Source organism: Coccomyxa subellipsoidea (genome assembly GCF_000258705.1).
Source record: "Coccomyxa subellipsoidea C-169, whole genome shotgun sequence".
Taxonomy (NCBI): domain Eukaryota; kingdom Viridiplantae; phylum Chlorophyta; class Trebouxiophyceae; family Coccomyxaceae; genus Coccomyxa; species Coccomyxa subellipsoidea.
In genome coordinates, this window is record NW_005178042.1 from 3,671,017 (window position 1) to 3,687,198 (window position 16,182).

The 16,182-nt window shown below is 52.2% G+C and overlaps 3 protein-coding genes across 3 annotated transcripts; 1 reads left to right on the forward strand and 2 right to left on the reverse strand.

Moving 5' to 3' along the window:
• Positions 1-187: 187 nt before the first annotated feature.
• COCSUDRAFT_64367 (hypothetical protein) lies at positions 188-4,506 on the forward strand (the record flags this gene model as incomplete). The annotated part of the gene is made up of 8 exons (XM_005652242.1): positions 188-343; positions 1,227-1,367; positions 1,752-1,916; positions 2,302-2,437; positions 2,813-2,959; positions 3,356-3,508; positions 3,920-4,076; positions 4,388-4,506. Exons 1-8 carry the CDS (start codon positions 255-257, stop codon positions 4,504-4,506), a joined length of 1,107 nt encoding a protein of 368 aa, XP_005652299.1. The 5' UTR covers positions 188-254.
• A 1,371-nt stretch (positions 4,507-5,877) lies between these two features.
• Positions 5,878-12,848, reverse strand: COCSUDRAFT_55739 (S-adenosyl-L-methionine-dependent methyltransferase; the record flags this gene model as incomplete). The annotated part of the gene is made up of 16 exons (XM_005652243.1): positions 5,878-6,215; positions 6,619-6,778; positions 7,123-7,350; positions 7,553-7,626; positions 7,856-8,037; positions 8,265-8,323; positions 8,949-9,158; positions 9,651-9,841; positions 10,022-10,211; positions 10,495-10,626; positions 11,106-11,177; positions 11,487-11,581; positions 11,818-11,977; positions 12,271-12,433; positions 12,635-12,696; positions 12,798-12,848. The coding sequence occupies 16 exons, from the start codon at positions 12,846-12,848 to the stop codon at positions 5,878-5,880; spliced, it is 2,367 nt and encodes a 788-aa protein (XP_005652300.1).
• Positions 12,849-13,720: 872 nt separating this feature from the next.
• COCSUDRAFT_55740 (hypothetical protein) lies at positions 13,721-14,387 on the reverse strand (the record flags this gene model as incomplete). Its single annotated transcript, XM_005652244.1, has 2 exons — positions 13,721-14,004; positions 14,369-14,387. 2 exons carry the CDS (start codon positions 14,385-14,387, stop codon positions 13,721-13,723), a joined length of 303 nt encoding a protein of 100 aa, XP_005652301.1.
• Between the last annotated feature and the right edge of the window lie 1,795 nt (positions 14,388-16,182).

The window sequence follows — 16,182 nt, forward strand, 5'->3', positions numbered from 1 at the left end:
TGGCACGAGGGATTTGTTGCTGGAGCCAGTGGGTCACTCACGCGTTCTCCCCATTCGTCTCTTGTCCAACATGACAAGGGTAAGGGGAAGTAATGCAGATAGCCGAAAAGCAAGGGTATAAAAAAAGCGCGTCTGATACAGCAAGCGACTGGTCCAGAGAAATCTGCCATTCACCTCAGCAGGGTCAACGAGATACGGCCTCGGTAGGAGTAAACCCGGTCGATCGGACGCACACGGCGCAGAACAGCCGAACAATGGTGCAGTGCGATGTGTGCGAGAACGCGGCGGGCTCAATCTACTGCTTCGCTGACGCCGCGGTTATGTGCCAAGCGTGCGACAGAACGTGGGTGTCGCCTTTGCATGCCCCCATAAAAGACTTTCAACAATAAAGAGCTGTATACTGTATGCTGCGGTGGGCAGCATGGATGTCTCGAGGCTAGGAGAGCATGCAGGAATGTCAGGAAGTAGTTTGGAGGAGTGGGCGCGCACCCCACCCGAGAAGGGGGTAGAATCTAGTGTTGTCACTTGTTTGTTCCAAAATCTTGTCTTTGTGATTGACTGGGGGACTTCAGTATCCAGAAGACAAGAAACAGCTCAAGCTTCCGAGCGGATTCTAGGACATCTTCGGGCTATGGTCAGAGGGCTTTGTAGTGGCGGGCAACAGATTATGAGGCACGCTATCGCTATCATATCACTATGATGGGGGTTTTCGCGAGCTTGTGCACGCGTTTCACAATTTTTGCGCTTACGTAGTGGTTACTGTGAGCGCGGTAGCTGCCCACAAGATGGTGATGACTGTGCTTTGGTGGGGAAGGCTCTATATTTTCGCACAGCCCTTCCTACAGGTAATGCAAGTACTCGTTCTGCAGGATTTAAGACTGGGTCTTTCTGTTGGGCCTCCAAACGCCAGAGGGTTTCTAGGACACATGATGGGTCCCTGGTCAGAACATCAGTACACCCGCTGCATTGGACTCCGCAGCAGCTTCACTACCAATATTAGACTGTATCACGTCATTCTTAGAGACTGGCCAGAGCTTGGAATAGCAGAGGGAGGATGCACTACCAGGGTTGCCACTGGTACTGTGTCAGCCCCATCACTTTGTCAGCACGGGGCAATTTCCGGGCTGCTGAATGGCTCAGCAACCTGGCTGCATCACCTTTGCCGTTGCCAGGAGGCTGCCTGGTACCCACTGTAATTGAGGCTATCGTGGGATCTTCTTATGCAGGGTGCATGGCGCGAACAAATTAGCTGCAAAGCACGACCGCGTGGATCTGAGCAAGGCGGCAGAGAGTGCGCAGTGCGACATCTGCCAGGACCGGCCGGCAGTGCTCTTCTGCTCAGAGGACCGCGCCCTAATCTGCCGCAGGTGTGCTTCTGTTCTCAATGGTCTGCACAAGCCTTCTGCCACACCCTTCTCGATGGGGAGACTCCAATGGGCCCCACTTGCTGATGGGGTACATGTAGCCACTGTGTTGCAGTGTGATTTCAAGCCAGCCCAGCAGGAACTGGGTTCTCAAAATTGCCTGTGGTATCGTTGCCTCACATGCACATGCACCCTTTTAAACGCTGACTTGGGCTAGCGCCCAGAGTTTCCAATCGTGACAGATGGGCTTTCCTTGAGTGAGATGTAGATAGCCAGCAGCTGTGTCTTTCCGCATACAAAGGCACAGGGTCCCTTCGCATAAAGGTATAGGGAGTATACATAGGCACGATGATGTGGGATGCTGACGTGGCGCTGATGCGTGCGCAGGTGTGACATAATGATCCACACAGCGAACGAGTTCACGGCGCAGCACCACCGGTACCTCTTGCAGGGGGCCACCCTCGGGCTGCACTCCCTGGGGGGCGACAACTCTGATGCAGCCGACAAGCGCAGCGGCGACTCCAAGGCCTCATCTGCCAGTGCCCTCACCAGGTCAGCTCACATGCACAGCCCATGGAAGCAGTCCCAAGCTCGGTGATGCAAAATTCTCATCTTCTACCCATCTTGAGACTTGCTGCTGTGCTGGTGGCCTCTTGGTTGCATCAATTTGGGCCCCGGGACTAGCAGGACATCAGAAGACAGTATTTGCCGAGGTACACTTGCGGTGAATGCACTTCTGCCATGCACTGCAATTGCAGACATTACCCCAGAAAGACACTCTCATAAGCAAAGATGATGACGTGGCGCCCATCAAGACAGGAACACCATGTGCATGCTGGAGGGCGGTCTTGTGGGCATTGATTGGTGCGAGGGAAGACAGACAGATCATGTAGTTCCAGGGTGCCATTGTGGAAACGAAGGAGGTATGCATGTGCAGGGATGCACTGGGTGTGAGCACGCGATCGAGCGCCGGCGCGGGGCCGAGCGGCATGAATGGCAGCGAGACGGGGCTCGACCGGCGGATGTCCAGCCGGGGCACTCCGCGCAGCATGAGCAGCGGCGCACTTGTGGAGGTGGGCTGCTGTGCCTTTCAAGGAAGATGAAGACTGTAGGGATGTAGCCGTGCTGAGTCATCGTGGCATGACGAACTTGCTGTGCAGCCCTGCTTGGGAGTCCTGCTCTTCATTTGTGCCCAGCAGGCCCTGCAGACATATACAGCAACGAAAATAGGCTGCTTTGTTCAGTGGTTTATGGACCAGCATGAGCTGCATCTCTCAATGACTGCAATGAGAGTGTGCAATGAGGGTGTAGAAGGATGAGAGGGCGGGAAGGGTGGACACCTGCAGGGTCTCTGCAAGGGGTGTAGCAAATGGATGGATACAAGCAAGAGGCCGTGCAAATTGGGTTGTGCGGCAGAAAAATAGCTAATGCAATTCATGTGCGCGCAGGTGCCGGCATCAGCATCGCCGATGGGGGACACATGGATAAGCGGGCGGGGGATTGATGTGAACAGCAAGGCGGCCATGACGCCCTCACAGGAGCAGGAGCAGCTGCGCAGCGAGGCAGTCATGGCAGCACAGCAGGGGCAGGCCGGGGTGAGAGCCAGCCCTCTCTGGCTCTCTCATTTCTTTCCTGTGTTCGGCTATGAGGCATGCAACCGTGGGATCTGTGGCTTGCAGCGGCTCATTGCCTGTCCGTGCACCTCTGCTTGTGCATTCGTTAGCTACTTGTAGAGCATGCAACAGCTTCAAAATGGAAGCAGCAATGTTGACACTACACGCACATGCCACACTGATGTACATCACGGATGTCTTGGCATACTACCCAGTGCCACTTGCCACACTGCAATTTTACAAATTTGCTGGTACCGATGCAGAGCAGTGATGTAGAGGGATTTCTGATGCACGCTGTGCAAGCGGCGTGCTGTCGATTCTCCTGAGAGAATTGGCACCTAAAAGTCTCTGACGCATGCATTGTTGTCCCTTTCGCAGAGCATCGGGCTGATGCCGAGTTTCCACAGCGGGGCGCTGTCAGACTTCCTGTCGGCGAACCCAAGCAGCAGCGGCGGCGGCTCGGACGGCAACTTCACCCTCGCGCATGAGCTGCTGGGCCTGCCCTCCATGTCCCAGGCCTTCTCCGCCAAGGTGCGCCACTTTTGTGCCTGTTGTCGGCTTTCAAGCTGGAGTTCATGCTTTCAGCATCCTCGTGAGGCACCCGTTTTGCCAATTTCAGTGCGTCTGTGGGTGTGGTGTCCTCACACGCCCTTGTTACCAATACACTCCATGCTCCTTAGTACGCAGTATCGGGTTTCAAGTGGCGGATGGTCAAATTTCAAGGAAGTCAGGCATTGGTGCTGGGCTGGCCACCAGGTGTAGTGTTCCTTTGAGTAGATATGATGATTGATTCCCAGAAAATCACGAGCGTGCCACAGCAAAATGGCGGATGCTGAGGCGCATGCGCATGTCACATGGTTAGTAATATAGATAAAGTAATATACACTCACCCCTGGCACTGTTACTTGCATCGCTGAATACCCCTGGTGCATGCATGCGCAGGACATCGATGCTGCGTACCTCTTCCAGGACATGGGTGACATCGACGATGACCTGTCGTCGCTCCTGGTGCCTGATTTGGACTTTTCTTCCATCGCCTCCATCCCCGCCCCCTCCGTGCCCAAACTCCCCCAGACAGGCACGCCCTCTACTTTGACAAGTCAGCAACACCTTGCTTTGGATGACAGCGCATGTGTTGGTGTTTGAGTCCAGACATGTGGGCTGTCTTACGGACCTCAGCAACAGCTTTTCCCATAATACTTAATAGCCTCAGGCAGGACGCAGGTGCCTGTTGCCGAAGAATTGCTCCTGGCCATTGTACACCTCGTCTTAGCAGCTGATTGGGGCTAGGCAGGAGAAAGCATCCCAGAGTCCTGAAGAGCTCTGATCATCAGGATAGTAAGATAGCTGATGGTTGGTTGAGGAAGGTGACCCGATCAAAGTCCTGATGTTCGAATTCTGTGGCTGCAGGCGGCTTCTCGGACAGGTATGGCATTTCGACCAGCCCCACTTCTGGAGGGGACGGAGTTGTCCCGGACGGAGTGGTGCCGGACATTTTGGCGCCACCCCTGAAGCGCCAGCGAATGTGATTGCAACTGCCGAGGATCTTTAATCCAAGGGGTGCTATCTATCATTGTTGCTTAGGACCTCCTGAAAAATCAAGGGTTGTCAAAGCAATCTGCTGGGCTCTGTGAAGTTTGTCTGTTTCATAAAATGTTTTCCAAAGAGCGCCGCTGCCGCTGCGGCGGCGCGGCTGCCGGCTCTTTTGCGTGCCAAGAAATGCTGCCAAGCGATTAGATGAGCGCGGAGATATTCATTTGACGGTCTGAATTGGCGCTGTGTCACTGCCAGCCAACTATGCTTACATGGATGTCTTTGATGCTAGCTGAGACCCAGAGTATGGCATTCTCTGGTGTTCTTGACAAGTTGTTGCCAGCTGCAAGCTTGCAAAGTACTGGACAGTCTGGCAATTAGAGGGGTTCGCTGTTATTACCGTGACTAGATAAGCTGCCATCTACATGCACATGCCAAGAGGGATTGAATTGAAGAGTGTCACGCAATACACCGCTAAACAAGGTACTTCCCTGCCGGGAAAATTCCAAGGGGTAGTTCACGAATGGGTTTGGTGCTTTCTTTATGCGTTCTGTAGTGCTCTCGAAAGACCACCATGCAAGACTCACCGTTTTTGTTCTCTGGGTTGACTTTCATTATAGATACTCCTGTCCTTGCTCTGCTGCTTCAAAAGGTGTATTAGTGAGGGTGATTTGGCCTCAGGCTGAAGAAGTTGGAGAAAGAGGTATGCAGACATCAAGGCAGAGCGAGCGCCAGGTGATAGGAGAAAGCCGGCTCGCAAGTGCACGGCATGTAACAAAAATAAAGTGATCCCCGGCCCAAGAGCTCTGAAGGACCACATTGCATACATGCATACAAGTGTATCTAGCTGTCTCAAGGCCTGTTCTTCATGGAGGAAGAGATTATCTGGATGGACCTGGGTACTCTGTAGTAACATTATCTAAGCCGGCAGCGCCTGTGACTACTTGTGCAAGGTGGTTGATCAGGCTTGTAATCCACAGGGTATCTTTTGAAAAAACTTATTACGGCAGAAAAAGCCATCAAGGACAAACCAATTAGTCACAAAACAATTCACCAGGGGACAACGCCAACCAGCCCTTGTCGAGAGAAATATGTACAGCAGTTCTGCCCACCATGCTGACGAATAAGTGTGTCCAGATCTGAGTCCATCTTCAGGCAGTACGTCCTGTATGTCAATATAAGCACACATGTGCAAGCACAATCAACGCACATAACTTGAAAGACCCCATGGGAGTGAACCTTTTGGTGCACGAAAAAAAACAAAAAAGTCAACACATGCTGCGTCTATGAAGCACAAAGCGTGACCAGCAATGGTCCATTACTAACGGGCCCAATCTGCCCCAAAGCAAGCCCCTTTGCAGCCATATTCAGACGCTCTCACTCAAAGCGCTCACGTAGGCAGTGCTGGCATCACTGCCTGCAGCTGCTGTGGCTTTACACACCTCTTCTTCAGCCGAGCGCCTCTGCTTCTTGTGCTCCGCAGACATGTCATCGGAAACTTCGTCCTCAACCTCGGTGGCTGCCACTTCTTCGATCTCTGTGGATGGCATAACCAGCAATGCTGCAGGATGTGCATGAGAATCGGCCGCAGCGGCCTTCGTCTGAGCAACAGGGCGGCTAGTATGCTGCAGGATGCTCGCTCCTTTGCCGTTGTCAGCTTGCGCGCACGAGGCCTCAAAGATGCTCTCCTGGGCCGGTGTTTCGCCTGCAGGAACACGAAGTTGGATCTTTTATGCTTCTTCCTGCATACCTTTGTTGTGATAAATCCTGCACCTCTGAAGCCCGCAGCCAACCCCACTCCTTAGAAAAAGCACGAACTTGCATTTTCTTTTTAGCTTGGTTTGTAAGTTTTCCCCGTTTCAAAGGCAAGATGTGTCTGCAGACAGGCTGCAGGTACAAGCTGCCACACCCCTTCTTGACTTCGCAAAATCTAAGCAAGACCCAATTAATAATGGTTGCGGTGCTCAGTACTTGTACCGCACCCCGTCAGCCCTGGCCAGCAAAGCATACACACTTGCATGAAACTGGCTATTCCGCATGCAGGTTCTATTCAAGTCAACAGTAAGATTCACCATGTGCAGTCAGACATAGCAGGTTGATGGGCGTACATACTACACGTGAGCGGCTGCAGGCATTGCTCTGCAGGTAGGGAGGCAGTGGAGAGGCCTTGCCGTAGGCAGCTTCATAGACGCTGCCCAGAATGGCCCATGCCATCGGGTACGGGACGGCGTTCCCTATCTGCTGCGCCAGCTTCGCCTCTGTGCTGCCCTGCAGTTCCCAGAACATGCAGCAATTTATGATGACTCAGGAATCTCACTTTTGCTTTGTGCTTGCACAAGAGTGCCATAAAGCAAGCTTGCCCACGGTAGTGTTCATGTTCGAGAAGACAGGAATGCTTTAAATCATGACACTTGTGTTATTGTCATGCGCCTGTCACTTCCGCTCTGAAGCAAAGACTACATCTCCCAGCAAATCAAGAAAACGTGCCTGCGATTTCCTGCGATACCCGATGGTGCAAAATCTAGAGGAATGGACTTGTTTTCAAATTTGTTCAATTTCAGTTCATATTAGTTCACCCTGTGAAGACAGCAAATGGGGAAAAAGGCACGCACATAGGGTTTGAGGGAGTCGGGCAGGCCCTGCAGGCGCGCGCGCTCGGCCAGGGTTAGTAATCGCTGGCTGCCGGGCCGCGGGCACAGCGCGCTACGGGCGCTGCCGGCGTCCAGCCGGCCCGTAATTACGGGGAAGGGCTGCCCGTAGTGCGCCCGCTCGTGCAGCTGTTGCATGTACTGCCTGGCTATGCGGACGTGGGGCCCTAGCCAGTGCAGGCTCAGGCACACCTGCACGTTTGAATTACATGTTGCATCTCGAAAATGACAAGCTGTCATTCAAATATGAAGTTGAGCGTGTTTCAAGACATTTTTGCAGTGCTCAGGCCTCCAAAATATGCAGAGAGCATCAGTAATCATTTACAGGCAAGACAAATTCCACTGCAGATTGATACTGGTCAGAAGAGTGTCGAAGTCCGGTCATGTTTCATACCTGACCGGAGCGCAAGAATCTGGCAAAGTCTCCAGCGCTACCACTGGGATACGCCATGACTCTGTCTTTTGACCCTGCGCAAGCAGACACAGTCAGGAAGCCGCAGCCAATCTCAAATGCACAAGGCACGCCAATGGACATTGCAGAATTGCTTTCCTTCTCATTTGCAGCCTGAGAATTTGCACTATTTGCATCTGCAGACTCTTGTCAAAGCAGCATAGAATGGGGTTGTGGGTGGGGACTGTGCAGAGTCAGCACCTCTCAAATCAGTACACCTCAACAAAGGGAACGAAGGAGTCAGACCTGCTGTCACATCAGCGGGCAGATCATCAATGGCATCTTTTGCACTTAGCGCCGGCGGCAGCTTTTCAGCCTGGTCATCTGATGTCAGCGCGATGTGGCGCCACCGGTTGTCTTGGCAGTTGAGCAGAGCTGCGTCCTCTCCTAGACTTGGCAGCCCCTTGTATGTCCAGGTATGGTGATTCCTGCAATGCATTAGTCACGACTGCAGATCTGGTTAATGTGTGACACAACATACCTCTACAAGCACTGGAGCATGAAGATCGAGAATCATACGTGGAAATTTTTGCACCGTTTCACGTTTACTGCACCTTGCAACTTTGGAAACAGTAAATGAATGTCCGCGACAGACACGTTTGCATCTTGAAGGGTACTGCATGAGGCAGCTGGAAGCTAGGTAGCAGCTGCTCACCATGGCTTTGGCGGGTGGCACAGCCTGTAGCCGGGCTTTGCAGCAAACAGGATGACCCGCTGCAGCACCAAAAACAGTGTCTCTTTTCAGGATATTGGGTAGAAGCCAATGTGGCTACAAACATATGCTGGATTAAAACTTTGAAGCCACAACTATGGCCAAAAGCAAAAGAGTTTTCAGAAAATTTCTCCTGGAACTGGTTATTTTCTTGTAGTGGCGTCCTGAAGCTGATGTGGCTCTTAACAAATAAATGTGGCATTTCTGTGGCGCATAAACTACCTGAGAGGGTCGTCTTATTTTGAAGCCACCAATCATTATCTCACCAGCGCAGGAAGCCACATTTCATCCCTTTTCAGCAGAATACGCCCAAAAGCGCAAAGTTTTAGAAGTCAGCCTCAACCCCGACGCAAGGGAATATTTGACACAACATGGAGCAACAACGCCCCACAGAGACTTATTAATCCTGCCCGCAACTTTCCAAATTTCCACACAGGATTTAGGATGTAGGGTTTAGGGTTTAGTGGAAAGAACAGAGCAGGGATATAGCAGGTACGGATTATTCCTCTACCGCCCATCACCAGGAGACTGGGAATCAACATGGACTCAGATCTCCTGCCATCACCAAAAGACAACCATGGAGAAGTATGCAGGCTGCACAGAGCAGGACGGTCGTCGGTGACTCACCAGCCGGCTCTGGGGGGTCCCGTAATTTGCAGCGTTCATGACTCTGACATCCAATTGGTAGCCCAGATCCAGAAGTGGCAGCACAATCGCCCACACACAGCGCGCAATCTCCCAGCCGCCATCGGTCGACTTGGCTGAGATTGCAAGGAAGGAGGGAACTTCCTCGAGCGTGAAGAAGGCCGGCTGCAGCAGCTCCACGGTCTTCACCAGCTGCAGCAGAAACACAAAAGCTTCACTGCAGAAGTATGCATGTCACTATGTCACATGTCGCATGGGAAGCATGCGACTGCAAGGGCGCTTGAGCAGATCTTTTACATGGTGAGCTGATTGCAGAGCAGAGAGCTGCCACGATGTACCCCATGTATTGCAAGACACACTCTTTCAGAGAGGTGTGTCAGAGTGCCTGGCCCTTGCAGTTGGCAAGGAGTGCAGGCGCACATCACAATGTTTCCCAGAGGAAGAATTCAAGGCTAATATTATATTATTGTCACAACACGCTTTTCCTGCCAAGAGGCAAGGTGCGTCCTGCAGACAAGCTGTAATTGAAGGCTGCCACAATCCAACCCCTTGTTGGACTCGCCACAGCCAAGCCTGAAGCAAGGCCCAAGGCTATTATACTTTACGATAACCGAGGATTAAATCAGAGGAGTTGTGCTGCCAAGCCAATAATGCTGTCATAGGAAGATCCGAGAGACCAGAGACGTATTCTGCCAGGAGAGGGAAGAGGCCGTCGGGTGCGGACAGCGACTCGCTATTGCGCCTGTTGTTGAGAACAGTAATCCCCTGGCACGGCGGGCTGGCATGCATGCAGCCGACCTCGCCCGGCTCAAAAGCTGAGCCGCCCGGCTGAGCCCAGTCCGGCGCCTGACCGGTCTCACGCTGCGATACAATCCCTGCACAGGCATCCATCAACTATGACTGGCAGTGTTGCCAAAACTTACTTTGGAGTGGTTCCTTGAATGACCACGAGGGAAAAAAGGAAGAAAACGATGGCTGCTTGCACAGAAGCTTCATGCATTGCTCTGTCAGCAGCAAAATTCCCGGATCACAAGCTTGGCCCAAGACAGACACACCTCTTGAAAAATCAAATTTAATCACTGCAACATCCATGCATGCCTGGACGGTCTTGGCAGGGAGTTGCTCGCCTGCGTTGAATTCAGCCAGGGAAATCGCGCGATTGATGGCAATGCTGTTGCTGGTGCCCATCATGTTTCCCAGGTAGGCGTTGTGGGCGTCAGGCTCCTTGTCAACGCCTCCCAAGACCTGCACCAATCAAATTTGAATTGATACTTCTTTTAGAGCCTTAAAGTATCTGTACAATGAGATGACGCTTGCAGGCACAACATGTTCACAGGAGACTTGTACCATCTCTTGCCCATGACTACAGATGTGCCGTTGATCAATGACATCTCCAAAATCTGGCAGAACATCACAACCTCTGAAAGGAGCTTGCATGTGCAGTGTGTGAAAGCAACTGTTAATGGCAACATCTTCACAAAGGTCTAATGGTACACAACAGGAGGAAGCAAAGAGGATGCATGGAGACCTTGAAGCCCTGTGAGTCACTTGTGCTGCGTGGCTGCCCGGCCCGGGCAGCTTGGGCAGACTTGCTGAGGTCCTGGGCTGCCCGAGACACCGCCCCCATCCCACAGAACAGGTCCAGGAAGGGCATCGGCCCCTGCAGAGAATACACAAATCTTTAAAAATTTTCGCTGCTTTATTGTTTGTCACAGTGAGGCGGCATTCTTTACTAGGCAAACACCTTGAGAGTGCAAGCCTTCTGGCAGTGCTCTTTGACCAAGGGAAGTAGAACCCTACATTACAACTGTACTACTCCCCTTGGTTTTAGTGTATTATACTGTACTTGTTGAGCCAGCAGCCTGTCTCAGTGGGTAGGATTGTCTCAGCAGATTTGCCTTTAAAGTCTCTACATTGAGGTGGTCTGAACCAAACGATCGGCGTCCAGAAGCTCAACGCTGCTGAAAACAATGGCATTTACAGAGATCAAGTGGTTCCAAGAGATGGGATGCCAGGCATGATGACTCATCAAGGTGTTTAGGGGAATGTTTGCCCGCCTGCCATCTTTTGCGAGGCTGGTGCAGGTGCGCGTGCTCTGGCAGCAGCATCTCCTCCCAGTGTTTGATGCTGCTGTCGTACTGCATGGAGTAAAAGAAGAGCTCGGGCGCCGCGGGGTCCCTGCTCTCCGCCCCTGGCTGGGGTGGCTGCCGCCTGCAAGCCTACACTCGCACAAAACCATAAACCGTAGTCAGCACCATAATCCCCGCACCTCAATATGCGTGAAATGTCTGGATCTGCTTTTTAAGAGACTTCACATTGCATCAATCGTAATTCTTGCGTCGTAGAAGCTGCTCCCGTGCTTGCACGCCAACTTTGTCAAGATCACCAAGAATTCCTCAACACAGAAACCACATCTTCAGGTTTATACCTTACCCCCTGACATCTTACCCCCTGATTAGATATAGAACCCCCTGACATCTTCCTTATAAGGGTGACTCGTATCAAGTGTTAGTCATGTACCTGCTGTGTGGCCGGTGTGAGCTGGCTGCGGTGAAGCACTGTGCAGACTGCGGAGACGCCGCTGAGCGGCTGAATCTCCATCCAGCCATCCGGGCCTGCAGAGTGCGCCATAACTATCTATGAGACTCACAGCATGGCTGGAAGAAACTGAAGCTCCATGTTCTTCTGTGTGTGCACATGCACTCATCAGTGTGATTACTAGTCATCCTTCTGGATTTCATGCTGGCCCTAGCTGAAGTCTAGAGCTCAGACAGAGGATCCTTGTATGACGTGCCAAACTTGGCTGAATGTCTTGGTGTGGTCAGGGAGCATATTAGTCGTCATGACTCACCCTTGACATGGCAGGCCCCGTCTGCGCAGGCGTCCTGCTGCCAGAATACCTGGCGCGGGTAGCGTGGCGTCACCCTTGGACACGTCAGCGAGATTAGATCCACTATCTCCCCTGCCATCCATGCAAAGCGCAGCGCCAGCTGCACTCTGCCCGAGGAATCCTGCAAGCAATGCGATCAAGGAATGGCATCAGCAATCACACAGATGGCTTCCTGCCAGATTGGCAGCGGAAATGGTCACCCATGTGCAGTCTAGTAGCATGGTTGCCTCAGAACTGGCTGCATTGGAGCTGTAAGCTGCCTTGTAAGAGTAACTGCATCCAACAATGAATGCCAGGTGAGTTTTGACTGCTCATGAAAGCACTGCCACAGAGTGGAATGTCCTGGCGGGTAATGAAAGCACTGGCTTGCACTTTTGCATGCAAACATATCAAAGGGCCAGCAGCAGAGCATACCTGCAGAATTGCTTCTATACGGGCGACAGCCAGCGTTTTGGGCCTTTCATACAGGCTGTAGGGCACCAGCACGCATGTGCCTTGTCTGAGCGTGACTCTCGCCTTGTCATCCTGGTGGAGGAGCACCCTCGCAGCCTCCACACTGCTCCAGACCCCCTGATCACTGCGCCATCATAGGTCCTCTTTCCTATCAATTTACTGAATTAAATACAAGATAAGACAATTGGAGGACAGCATGTCTTAGACGAGCCTGCTGCAGAAATTCGTGACACCTTCGAGCTGGAGCCCCTTAGGAAACCTTATTCTTGCTTGGCCAGTAAATTTCAGGACGGGAACGCCAATCAATACGGGCAAAAGAGTGTACCTGCACTGTGCGCCCACTGTGTCGATGTTGTCGGCGGCAGCCGAGGTCTCCTCGTGCAAGACCTGTGGTTTCGATATTCTGCTCCTTTTCCGTCTCCGCCAGGACGTGAGGATGTGATCGAGGATCAGTCGTTCGGTAGCAACGATTGGGCCCTGCGGCCTACCAGCCCTTGTTGGGTTCTGTCTGCGTGTGCACGACTGGGCGGCCTCTTCATCGTCTGACGACGACAAGAGCTCAATCACCTCGTGATCTACTTGTGAGGACATCATATTTTGTTGTAGCAGAAGGTCAGGATCGCTTGTCACAGCACCGTGGTGCAGGGAATTTGGAGCTCCTGTGCACGTTCGAATGCATGAAATTGTGAGGTACTGTGTCTGACTCATTCCAACTGGAAATTCAACTCATATTTTTCATATCAAAGCAAAGCTTGCTGCCTGCCATAATTTTTGATGCTTAAGAACAAGCTTACAACTGGTCAACTAACGAAATTTGGCTGAGTGGACCTTCAGCTTACATGCATGCATGCCGTTGGCCGCGGCCTGAGTCTGCTTGACGTACACCCCTCAGTCTCCGCAATATGTTCTAAGCTAATGGCCCCACTAGTATGCACACAATCTTGAATACCCACAATTGCGTGTGCCCGCTTTGTTCTCCGCAGACATTCTGCTATACATGCTTTCTTCAATGTGTCATCAGTCAACCCTTCTTTTTAGTCCATGCATGGGAGAAGTCACATGGGCACTGGCTCCATGTTCTCAATGTCAGCAAGGTTCTTGTCCTGTAATAAATACAAGTCGAATTTATGACAAGTTTGTACATTTGCACGATCAACGCCACCGGCAAGATCTCTGTTCAAAGGCGTTCAAGGGGTTTCTGTACTACAAGTTAAAACTGATCTATAAAACGAGAAGCAAAAATTTTGCCTGCCTCACCTCCAATCAACATGCAAGGCACCAATTCCAACTGCTGCACATAAGCAATCTGCTGCAAATACAGTCACTCCCGGCTGACTCCGGCGGCGCTTGCCTGCTATGAACAACGGGCTGCAGGCCGACAGCCCAAGATACTTTGGCCAAAACTGGCTCTTCATGCATGCTCGTAGCTTGCACTGCAAAGATTGCAGCCGCCTCCAAACCAGGCTCCGGAGCTGCTCGCGCTGCGCATGCTGGCCGCGCTGCGCGCGCTCCGCCCGCTGGCGGTGCTGGAAGCTACCGCGGAGCTGTCGGCCCCGTACGCGGCGTCGTGCTCCTCCCGGAAGCAGGACAGTTCATGCGCAAATCTCTTAAAGCCGCAATCGCTATCGCCCGGCACGCGCTGCAGCGATCTGCCGGGCTCTCCGTAGCGCCGTCCACGCCTCTCCGACCGGCCGCCTGCGCGCATGCACGCACCATCCTTTGGGCCGAAAAGCATTCATAGAGGTCTACAGGAATAGGTGCTCCATGGTGGTGAAATGTAGCTGCTCGTGAGCTTGGTCAAGACGTCAATCTTCATAATGATCCAAGCGGAACATTACTACCGCCATCTGCTCAGTTTGTAGAGGCCCACGACTGTCAGTGCGTGGATGCATGTATCCACGTCTGCTGTGGGGTCATGTGCGCACTCTGCATCTGACCAAGATCCTGCAACACCACCTATTCTCTATCTGACCCGCACCCATCAATGTTTTAGCCTGAGTTGCATCTCTTCAAAAGAAAAGTCCTTGACAGCTCCCAGAGACATGTTCGGGGCTCTCACCTTTGCGACAGTGAGCCATGCCTCCAGCTTTCAAGACACCTTCCAATTTCTATGCAATGCACATCTGAGACACATGCGATGGCATCTCCCAAACACAGACTTTTTGGCAGGCAGCACTACTTGTCCTCAACAGCCGCTCTCAGCCCAGGATTGCATGCCAATGCTTGCAACCGTTCAGGGACAGCACCTCTGCAGCAGTGAGACAGCCTTCCAGCTTTTGATGTTGCACGCCTGAGACAGATGCATTATCATGTCCCCAACTCCCATCCGCTGTGCAGGTAGCAATTTTCTTACAGAACCACGTAGAACCATTACATGTCAATTTCACAAACGGTCAGGGGCGTTAGCTCCGCGGCGATGAGCCAGCCTTCCAGCTGGTCAGCCAGGGGCAAAGTGCGGCAGCCGAGTGTCAAGCATGGTCGACACCACCACCATGCGCGACAGGTGCGGGTCCACCTGGCGCCAAGGGGGGCATCATTGCCAGATCAGGTTAGTTATTCAGAGAAGCCAAAGCGAGTCCTTCATGTACTTGTTCAACTCGATTTTGATTGCTTGCAATTCTATCTGCATGTCCAACAAAGACTGTGAGTACTATTCAACCGTGCATGAGAGACTATACGAAGTCCTAACGGGCATGAGCACTTATTGCCATGTATGGTATCTGATCAACGTGCAATCTGTGGGACTAGTTGGGATCGACGGCTACGCACTAGCGTTGCGACGTATTCGTCTGAGAGCATGTACTGCCTTTCCTGCAGTTTGTGAGCGTCTTCAACATTTCTGTCTCACGCGCTGCCTTTACATGTAGTGTCGATTGGGCGCGGGTCTTGTGGAATCCGATTGGGTCTGTGGAGGACACAGGATGGTTAGCGTCATATCAGCCATACCAAAGGTGCAAATCACCTCAGATATCTGAAAAACACTTGTATTAGGAGAGACCCAATCGGATTCTAGAGGACCCGCGCCCGATCGATACTGCGTGTAAAGGCAGCGCATGAGGCAGAAATGCTCAAGACGATCAGGAAATTGCAGGACAGACAGTACGTGCTCTCAGATGAGTACGTCGCAACGCTAGCGCTGGTGCGTAGCCGTCAATCCCAATTAGTCCCACTGCAGCTTGCACGTTGTTCAAATACCATACAGGGTAATATATGTTGAAACAAATGCAAGCAATTAGAATCGAGTTGAACAAGGACATGAAGGACCACTTGAAGGACCACTTGGTGAGCGCCTCTTTGCGACTGACAGTGGGCATCAATAACATCAGAAATAATATGCAAAGTGATAGACGTCCAACAACGGTCATCATGTCCCTGTTTGTCTTCAAATGCGCATTGGCTCAATCCATGTTCTCAATGTCAACAAAGTCTCTGTATCACGACAAATACAAACTGAGGTCATGAAAGATTTGCATAAGTGCACGGTCAAAGCCACCGGCAAGGTCATTGTTCAAGGACATTCAAGGGGGTTCTATAGTACAACTTGGAGAACGGCCTATAGAAAGGGAGGTAAAAGTATTTCCGGCTCCCAACTCCCATCAACAGGCATGCCCCCAGCTGCATGCAACTGCTGCACAAAGATGACATGCTGCAAACAGTGTTCATCCCCGGCTGACAATGCGGCGCTTGCCACCTGCCATCAACAATGGGCTACAGGCTGACAGCCGAAAGTGCTGTGGCCATAAGGGCAATCCATGCATGCCTCATAGCTTGCACTGCAAAGACTGCCGCCGCCGCCACCAAATCAGGCTCCGGATTTGCTCGCGCTGCGCATGCTGTGGCCAACACTGATGCCATTGCTTGCATCTCTACTAT